This window comes from Epinephelus moara, chromosome 14 (genome assembly GCF_006386435.1).
Source record: "Epinephelus moara isolate mb chromosome 14, YSFRI_EMoa_1.0, whole genome shotgun sequence".
Taxonomy (NCBI): domain Eukaryota; kingdom Metazoa; phylum Chordata; class Actinopteri; order Perciformes; family Serranidae; genus Epinephelus; species Epinephelus moara.
In genome coordinates this window covers 42,306,052-42,316,812 of record NC_065519.1, presented here as the reverse complement: position 1 = coordinate 42,316,812, position 10,761 = coordinate 42,306,052, and the positions used below count along the sequence as shown (strand labels likewise).

At 40.7% G+C, this 10,761-nt stretch overlaps 1 protein-coding gene across 1 annotated transcript in view; it reads left to right on the top strand.

The window, feature by feature from the left end:
* Positions 1 to 7,275, top strand: part of gabrr2a (gamma-aminobutyric acid type A receptor subunit rho2a) — a 97,886-nt gene extending 90,611 nt beyond the window's left edge. The window contains exon 9 of the mRNA XM_050062307.1: positions 4,640 to 7,275. Within this exon, the coding sequence (XP_049918264.1) occupies positions 4,640 to 4,975 (336 nt within the window). The 3' untranslated portion in view covers positions 4,976 to 7,275. The remainder of the gene's footprint in view (positions 1 to 4,639) is intronic.
* The last annotated feature ends 3,486 nt before the right edge of the window (positions 7,276 to 10,761 follow it).

Genomic DNA, 10,761 nt, shown 5'->3' with positions numbered 1-10,761 from the left:
TAATAACAGTAGAAGTATGACTAATGACTAATGATGGCAGCAGCAGCAGGAGGCATCTGGCAGGACCACGGCAGCAGCACAACCACACACGTCACACTGTCCAGGCACCGCTGTGATATGAGTTAATCTGAGAGACAGTGGAGCACAAAGGCTCCGGAGAAGAAGCCGAGTCAAAAGGTCCAGGCTTTTCCATTATTTGGAGCATTTCAAGTATCTGAATCAAAGTAACCAGAGGAGTCACTGATCATCTCAACAGGCACACCCCTGACCAGAGAGAGCCAAATTCACTCCAGACAGTTCATAAGTAATAACAACCTACCTTCACCATAGCTGTGCAGTAATCACCTGTAGGCCATTTGTGCAATAGTGAAATGAAGTGACTTGGTCTTACAACTTTATTGCAAAACAGATCTGCTGAAGAGGTCAATCTAAAGATTGGTGGAAAAAAATGGCAGTATTATTCCATTATTAGTGGTGTTTCAACATAATTTAGTTGACACGTTGAGAAAATATATGGAGATATTCAAAGCATGTTCATATGGGTGAGACAAAGAGACGAAGCATGCCTACAGTACATGAACAGAGAGAGGTGAAACTTTCTTTTGTAATTCAATTATACTTAATTCACTGATTTATCAGTGAAGAGTAGGAACTACAAACACAAGCTGAGATATTCATTATGGATGCACGATAATGGATTTTTTGCCAATATCCAATATGCCGCCAATATCCAATATGCCGATGTTTAACTTGACTTATGTGGCCGATAACTGATACCATTATCAATATGTCCAAGTTTTTCCCCACCTAATTTTAGTGATCGTCAAGTCTCTTCTGTAGTGGAATCAACATCATATTATGCATGCATACTCTTTTCGTGATGGCCCACCAATAGATGAAATTGAATGTATGTAATTTTTTGATGTAAATAAACCAAACTTCCCCCTCAAAAAAACTCTTCCTCTTCAGCACTGTGTGGATTTTATGTCTAATTGAAGAACTTCAACAAAGACAAAGTGTGTCTGTGTGTCAGAGTAGTGTCAAGACATTTCCACCATAAGCTGATGCAGAAAAATTCACCAGAATAAAGGAAATTAAGTGTTAATACTCAAAATTTGCTGGGAGAGGACACCTGGAAAAAGCCTTTAATTTATGATGATGTGAGAGGGGTACCCTATTGTTTGTTTGTTTTGGCTTGAGCACCAGACCCCCCAAAAATGCTGTTGGGATTGTTGTAATGTGTGCAGTGTTTCTCATCTCATTTTTGGGTGACACTAGGAACCAGCCTCCTTTTCAAAATGCTGCTTGATTTCTGATGTGTGCATGTAAAACTTCTCTCACAGAAACACCGAGCAGGTGTGACTTGATAGGGTTATCTGGGGATGTCAGTCTAGATGCTGAAGTTAATTTTCCTGAGCCCAGGCTGAGTAGTAAACATGACAGGAGGTCTGCCACAATCAATGAATCAATGTCCATTGCTGTTTCCATCTTAACTGATCCACTCTTTGATGTTTGTGTTTTAGGGAACAAAAAGACTCATTACATTTGCTGCACACTAAATACTCTTGAAATTGCTTGTCTGTGTTTATTATTCATTTTGGTTGATCAAGTATCTCCACAAAATCATAAAAAACTAAGAAGCTATTTATTTGTGAGCAGCAACTTAAACTTTCTATGTATTCTGATTCTCTGTTGCCAGAAACTAGAAGACTAGAAAAAGGTTCACACATCAATGCATACCAATAAATATGCAGTATTTTGTGTTGAACTGAAATTGAAATAGTCCCCAACAAATGCACCGTTTCCTCCTGTCTGGGAAATGTGACCAGCTGTTGAGGGAAACTTTATACAAAATTGAATGTCTAAGGTCATTTTAGAGACCGCAATGTTCAGTTCCAGCTCAATTATTTAAGTGTTGGACAGAACATACTGGACATTTTGCTATTCTCTGTACATTGTTGAACAAGCACCCATCTCATGGAACAGATCCATTTTAGGAAATTAAGCTGTCCTAATGGGCTACCAGCCCAGTTTCCAGAAGAAAATGTTGGCATTGTACATTTCTGCAAAAGATGTTACAATTGCATGTTTTGTACCTATCATATCAGTGTTTCTAAAGTGATGTAGTACATGAGCTGACTCTGTCATCTGTAGGTGAAGGGGATGATGGATGGTGTGACACCTAGGTGAGACGCCTGCCAAGATGCAGACCACTGTTCAGGACCAACAAACAACAAAACTGGTTGTTCTTTAGCGACCTGTCACTGTTTTTCCACCAGGGATAGTGCCACAAAAGGAATTTTTAGTGAGACATTGCTGCTTTTCCAGCAGGATTGTGCCCCCCAAAATGGATATTTTAAGCCAAAAAGTAATCTTTCCTTTACCATAGCCAAGCAGTTTTGGGGCCTAAGCCTAACCAAAGCATTCTTGAAATCTAAAGAAATGTAAATTTGTAACATATCTGCTACTAATTAAAGGACAACTTCGGTGTTTTTCAACCTGGGCTCTATTTCCCCATGTGTATGTGTGCGTATGATTCATGGGTACCACTCGTTCTGAAATTGGTTCAGAAACGAGCTAAAACGGTAACAGGGGCAAATGCGTCCTGTATAAAAGTGCTTTTTTTCGCCACTGACCGGTTCAGATCGCCAGTGCTATCTGTAGATAGCATATGGTAGCGGCCCTGGGGCAGTGGTGAGTGTGAATGAGTGGAGTCAGCTGTCAGTCAATGTTGGAGCAGTTGTCCCCGCTCGGTATTGTAAATGAGTATGTGTGTGTGAAGTGTGTGTTTTTTCGCCACTGACCGGTTCAGATCGCCAGTGCTATCTCTGTAAATAGCATACTAGCCTTTCCCTTAGCTCTGGGCTGTGTGACGTCACGAGCTTTGCTCCACTGTGTCTGTAGCTCTCTCTACTTGTGGGACAGCCGTTTTCTTGAGGAAGAGGTGTTTCGGGATTGGATGTCTTCTCTTCTTCGGCTGGCAGTAGTCATCTTGGGAGAAGTGAGCACTGCAGACCCGATGGTCTGCAAGGCGCAGTGTCTGGACAGGAGTGTTACCATCCATTTGTAGCACAACTAGCCACAACTTCAGCATCTCGCCGTCCGACAAAGGCAGCCTATGAAAGCTGTACGGGGTGTTGCGCGACATCCTGTTCTTGCGTTCGGGAAAAAGGCCCGTTTATTTGAGCGCTCCAAAAACTCTGTAACACTCCAGGGGGTAGCACGTAAAAGACTCCGTCCTCTGACTCTTCTAGCGTAACACACACTTCATACACACATACTCATTTACATTACCAAGCGGGGCCGCCCTCCCCCTCTCTGCTCCAACACTGACTGACAGCTGACTCCACTCATTCACACTCACCACTGTCCCAGGGCCGCTACAATATGCTATCTACAGAGATAGCACTGGCGATCTGAACCAGTCAGTGGCGAAAAAAAAGCACTTTTATACGGAACGCATTTGCCCCCGTTACCGTTTTAGCTCGTTTCACAGCTCAATTGACTGGGTGGTCAACTCAGTTTGGAAACTACTATTAAACATGAAAGATCAGGCGGGTCAACACTAACACTGGGATTCATCCCCTTGAAACATGAATATCCACAGCATGTTTCATGGGAAGCCTTCCAACAGACTTTGACTATTGGTCAAGAAGAAATGTTTACTCTAATGGTGGTGTTGCACGATGGACTGGGTGGTCAACTCAGTTAATAGGAATTATCCTCTGGGGATAGTGAAATTAATTCCAGATATCATGGTATTGTTGACGGTAGTTGGAGTGACTACAGCATTAGTCAAATAGAAATGCTGACCTTATGAAAGCCAGCTCACTACTACTACATGGGATTATCCTATGGAGACAATGAATATAAATTCTAAAAATATCCTAATATTGTTGCCTGTAGTTGATGAGAATTCTTGCTTTGGACCAAAGTGTTGGAGTGACTCCAATGCTACTCAGGTTGAAATGTTAACCATATGGAGCACCAGTCACCAGACTTAAAGGGATAGTGCACCCAAAAATGAAAATTCAGCCATTATCTACTCACCCATATGCCGATGTAGGCTCAGATGAAGTTTTAGAGTCCTCACAACACTTCCAGAGATCCAAGGGGAGAGGAGGTAGCAGCACAACTCCACCTAATGGAGGCTGACGGCGCCCCAGATTCAAACATCCAAAAACACATCATTGAAACCACACAATATCTCCATACTGCTCGTCCGTAGTGATCCAAGTGTCCTGAAGCCCCGACAGCTCGTCCGTAGTGATCCAAGTGTCCTGAAGCCCCGACATAAAAAGTTGTTTGGAAAAGTTGTTTTTTTTTCTCTGTGGACAATCAATATTCATACCAAATATCACAGTATTATTGTCTGTAGTTGTTGAGAATTGTTGCTCTAGACCAAAGTGTTGGAATGACCAACAATTACCAATCACTGCCATATAAATAAGTGCTGCGATTAGCAAGACACAAAAGCTATTACCATGGATTATCAAAGCTGACGATCTGCTAATGACACTGAAGGGTTTTCATTACTTATTTTAACCCTTGAGGCTCAGGATACCTGATAATTTCCCCAAACTTTTGTGGAATCCCTTAAAATTCCAATAATGATTTTATTGTATTTCTTCCCCATCAGTCACTGCCCTGCACCTGTGGAATCTCCCAGACACGAACCATGACCATGCTGGATGGTACCTACAGCGAGGCCGACACCAATAGCCTAGCCGGCTACACTGAGGAGCCTATGGTGCCAGAGGAGGAGCAGGAAGAGCTGCACGAGGTTCCAGAGAAACCTGAACACATGGTGGTCCATCTGTCAGTGAGCAGTGAGTCAACCACCACCAAGAAGAAGAAGAGCCTGCGTGCCCTCAACATCATCCAGAACACCCACGCCATTGACAAGTACTCCCGGATGATTTTCCCTGGTTCGTACATTTTCTTCAACCTTATCTACTGGTCCGTCTACTGCTGAGAGACACTCCCGAATCTGGACTGAGGCCAGGGAGGTTAACACACAGACAGTGTGAATGCTGCATCAGAAAGGGACACCAACTCTAAGAGTGCTATTGTACTGTACGTCTGGTTCTGCAAAGTGCAAGTTCTACAAAAATTCAGCATTAAGACTTTGAGATTGATTGAGCACTTCTTTTTTTGTGTTTTTTTTTTTTCCTCATGCAGCAATTTGAATGTTCATTAACGCTCTAAACCATAAACACAGAAAATAATCTTTTGAATGGTGTTTTTAAACTACGGATGCTAATTCTCTTTTTCAGCATCATTAACTGTCAACTGCTGTTGAAAAGCTCTTTGTCCTCATTACTGCTGTTCCTGAGATGATGCCAGCTTTGGTGGGAGAAAAAGTACATTTTTGTATAACATTGATAGGTAGGGATAAGGTATGCTTTGCGTGTGTATCATGCTGTGAGCTATTCAGTTAACGGGTGTCTGTATTTATATTTACTGGCAATGATTGTTTAGCTGAAAAACACCATGATTATAAGGTTTTAAGGCCCATAAACCATCAGTTATGACTTGATTATAAACAGTAATGACCGTTTAATTTTTAGTATGTCACAATAACAAATGTTGACCATATTCTTTAAGCCTGTTATCTCAAAAAAATGTATATTGTTATTTAATGTTGATGAATAAATCAGACTGAGAGGGTGCAGCCATGTAAGCAGCCCTGTGAGGCTGGATTTAGTGGTGCTTCTAGCTAAATGCTAAATGCCAACATGCTAACATGCTCATGTTAACATTCAGATGATGTTTAGCAGGTAATGTTTACCATGCAAACATTTGCTAGTACAGCTAAGGCTGAAGGGGATGACAGTGGTTTTGCTGGCATTTGGTCATAAATTTAAGTACTGGAAAGAAATAAACTTGATTATGATGGGACTAGATGAAAACTCCGGATCACCGTAGTTTTTACAGTTCATTCTGTGGAGAACATGAATGTCTGTACCAAAGTTCATGGTAATATTGGGTTCAGACTACACAATCAGCCAGATTATAGCCCGGCGCGGTGCCATATGATGTCGGCTTGGATCGTGAATGACAATGAGTGATGTATGCGATAATCCATTGTGTCATCTTGTGACAACAGACGAGAACAAATTCCACGTCTGGGACACCTCACAATGTCCCGACAGAAAGTCTAATATGTTTACTTTTTTGTCGTCCATGAGTTCTCCTGTTGAGCAGTCCCTTTGACCAATAGAAACACAGAGCGATCTGCTGCCATGTACAACTGTATGGAAACAACACCCCAGCCTTTTTGATATTTCTTGTAGGAACTACCACATAGAGTAAAAATGGAAAAATGATGGCGTGAAACAGCAGAGGCACTTCGTCAACCGGGCATTTAATTATCATTCCCTCTATATTTTTATATTTTTACCTTTGATCTGCTCCTGTTTGCCCTGTTAAATTTGATGCATCACACTGGCATTTCAAACTCCACACTTCCTATATCAATTTAAAATCAACAGCCTCTTATAATTTTGGTGAAGAATCCCTTCATATTCTAAAAAGGCTTTTATTGTGAAACATGTACAGGATTTGGAGGTCGTGGAGGATTCAGTGACTTGCATAGGTTGCATGCGGTACTTCAAATGTAGCCCCTGCCATCTGGTGGCACGTTTTACATTATTACAATAACAGTTCAGCTGGGACATGAAGAGCCACAGTGACTGACATAATAGTAGCAATAATAAAAATAGGACAAGAATAATCGTGAAAGACGACCAGAGATGATTGGTCATGGACCAATAGGTAGTCTGTCACGTCTGCCAGCCAAGTCACTACAAGAATATATGACTCCATAATCACCTAATCTTACATAGTGACTGTTAGAAAAGACAAAAATGTTGTGTAGTCCGAACCCAGCATAAGATATTTCACTCAAAAACCAAAAATGTCAACCTCATGGTGGTGCTTGAGACAAATCGAGTCAAATGATCACCAAAAGCAGTAGGATTCATCCTCTGGGGAAAATAAATGTAAATATGAATTGCATGACAATCTATCTACTATTTCACCGAATATGTCAGTCTGGCCCAAGGTAACCACCCCTGAACCTTCCCTATATCCCTTTCTCCACCAAATTAGCTCTGGCTCTTGAACCAGTTCTGTTTAGAATTCTTAGAACCTTTATGCTATCTAACAAACAAGCCCGCATTTCACCAGTTTTGAGCAGAACTATTGTAATCAAGGATGTGTCATCAACAGAAGGCATTGAACAATGCACAACAGAAGTAAACAATAGTAGCAAGATGGCGGATTGCGTTGATTTCCTGCAAAATTTTCTTTCATTGCAAATGTTTGTTTTTATAAAAACAAAAACCATGAATCAACAATCAATGAGATCACTGCACACTCTTTTTTTCTCCAACTATGTCTCACTGGACCTCTCCATTGTTGCCCTCTCCATCCTCTCTTTGCAATCTGTAGAACCACACACATTTCAGGTAAAGAAAAACATTATTTTTTGGTTCCAGCTGAGAAAGCAACTTTTAGGTTCCAGACCAATTTATTTTTGGTCAAGATGCTAAAAATGGTTCAAAACCAAGTGTGGGAACCAGAACAGAACCTGTTCCATGTTGGTGGAAAAGGGATACTAGAGCTCCACAGCTAGCACTGCTAGTGATAATGTCAATGAATCTTTATCTAAGGATAACAGGCCTCCATACTACATGGTCCGTCAGAGTGGATTTCTTCAGTGAGTCATTTCTATTAGCTATGACATGTAAGTCTCCAGTCGGGTGCCATTAAACTGTTGCAGAAATAGATGGCTCAACAAGATAAAGATATCTTAGGGTTACTCCCTTTTGCACCACAGCACCACTTGATGTCTTTAGGAAATTTGATATTTAAGTGATGATCTTGAGGTAACAGGCCTAAAAAGGCGGTGGTCATGGCCAATCTCGACTTCTGTAGCACTGACCATGTAAATCGTATTTTTGCAGGCTGTTCCCACTTACTGTTCGTACTTAAACCTACAAAAATGAATGCATTATAATTCATGTATAGCCCACCTAATTGTGAGCTGTCTTCTGTCATATAACAGGAGCAAAGAACGAAGTCAGTTCATGTAGAGTGACAAAGTCCATGTAAGGACGTAGTCGGGGTACTGGGACTTTGACCCAGAAGACTGCTGTTTGTCTCCTGTGTAAAACCAAAAGTTGATGTTGAATTATTTAAGTTACTTACGTACGTAACAACACACCGCCATGCCATGTTAGGTTAAATAACTTGAAAATGTCCAATCACAATTCTTTTCCTAAACCTAACCAGTTAATTCAATGTATGAACCAAGTGCATAACTTTTCGTAGAAAATCATACAAATTGTATCAAGATTGCTGATTTTTCACTGATTTCGTACTGGTTTTCATATTGTCATGCTATTCTGATATGTTAAGACTACAATGACTTTTTGACAAACTGGCCTCAAACTTTCATAGCAAGGTTACTAGCACCACACAACACTGCACTACTTACAGGACCACATTATTTATTGCTAATTGCCTTAGCATGTGACGAATGTACTGTATGTTCACAGTACCATAGATGACTATTGTGATACCTGTATCATAATAGCTAAAAGGTTTGTTGGCCAGTGGGACATTTTCTCTAAAGGTTGCTGTAGTCATTTATCCTTGTTAGCAAACAAAATGAGCAAAGGCTAGCTTAATAAAATGGCTTCAGAACTTACCAGTAACCCCACTGGTGAATGCAGTGATTTATTTAAATTAATTTTAGAGGGATTGATTTCTCTTGTCTTCGAAATAAAAGTCAAGAGCAGATTTGTAACACTGGAATAAGCTTTCTTGTCCATTTTGCACTTACCAGGCAGAACCATAGACTGTATTATGAAGATCGACGACATAACAGCACCTTATAAGTAGAGCCAAATCATCTTAATCAACCCCTGGTGGCCCAGCTGTAGCATAATTGATAAACCCCACCCCATCCATGTTAGCAGAAAAACTCCAAATACATGTCCAATAAATTTTTCCCAAAGGTGGCTTCGGTCATTTTACGGAGTTCGTATCACACTGAAGTTTGTTCAAGTGTTAACTTTTCTGATTAGTTTGGCTCTAACCAGTAATTTGATGTTTAAAAGGGGGATTGACATCATGTGCTTGCTATCAATTGTGCTACTCGCAATTGGTTGGTTGGCAGGAACTCAATACCAGCAGAGATCTCTACTGCACAGACTCTAATTGTGTTTCAAATTGCATGCTTCCGTTAGTACATTTTAATGTAGTACACTATGTACACTATGTACTTATTGAGTGGTGCATTTTTTTCAACAGGATAGCATTGTCTCAAATCACACACTGCCGTTTTGTACTTACCAGAAGTGAGGACGGAGTTTGTTTTTAACCACCTCTTCTTCTTCACTGTTCTTTAAACAGTGAATTGCAAACTGACGTTTGAGCATCATTGCCAACATTTTACCGCAATTTCTGCACACACATAAACCAAACCTACATCACAACGTCAATGCTGATTAAAAAGTGTTGCCATAGCTATGAGCAAGTTAGCTAGCTAGTAAATGCTATGGCTTTAGCACTCACATTATTGTTCGCAGTACCAAATCATTATAGACCCAACAAACATTACTGACGGCTTCTATTTGACAACAGTATAGGTACTTAGTCCAAAAAACATGCATAACTAACAGGCTCCTTGTTGGCCCCAGCAGCCATGTCAAAAGTTGAGAAGTTTGCTATGTCACAAAGATGGCGACCATCATCCCTCGCTCAACTTTAGGACCGTTTTGAGTGGGAAGGGCTGTGTTCGTTAATGCTATATCGTAGGCAACTGAACTTGCTTGCATTTCTTGAAACGCAAGCAAGTTCAGTTGCCTACGATATAGCACTTACGATTACCATGACCTGGATGACTGAGAATCTTCACCGACAAGGGCTGTATTAAATCAGCTTTCCTGAGAGGAGTACAAAGACGTAAGTTCATTACTTGATTTCACATATAACACTTACAAAATCAAATCACTGCATGCTTCTTATCCTGGATCTCAGTGCGTGTGCCTCACAGAAGAGGTGAAAGACAGAGAGGCCTACACACCTCCAGCTTGGCCTTTTCTAACCTAAGCTCCTCCCACTGACACCCTACTTCCTCATCTATCTTCCCCTAATCCACCCAATGTCCTGGGTCCTAAAGTCCTCCCTACTACACCATCATTTTAGCAAAGATTGAAGACAAATTGTTTTGTAGGGAAATTGTAAATGCTAACAAACGAATCAATGTTCTAACTAATCATCACCTCTGAAGATGAGGTGCTCAAGTTTTATTAAGCAGTAAAGTGACACTCATTTATGTTTAAACATTGACAAAAAGTCCCAGAAACATTTTTTCAGCTTTTTGTAAGACTGATGATGAAAACCGTTCATATGAAAATACATTTACTGGTCAAAGCTAGTTGAACAAAGACTGACCCTTAGATGGTTCCAGCTTTTTGGCTCTTTATATGGTGGCCCAGAGAGGCAACATACAAGAGGTCAAATAACAAATGAACAAAACTAAAACAAAACATCAGGAAACATGCAGCTTATCAGAAAGACGACATTTTAGACAATAAACTTTTAAAGCTGCGACATGGTGTTGTAGTGGTGAGCACTTTCCCCAGGCACCAAGAACATTCTGTGTTAAAATCCACAAGCAAGCCCATGTCAGTGTGGGTGTTCTCTGGCTTCCTCCCCTTCCTCCCACAGTCCAGCATTTCAGAAAAC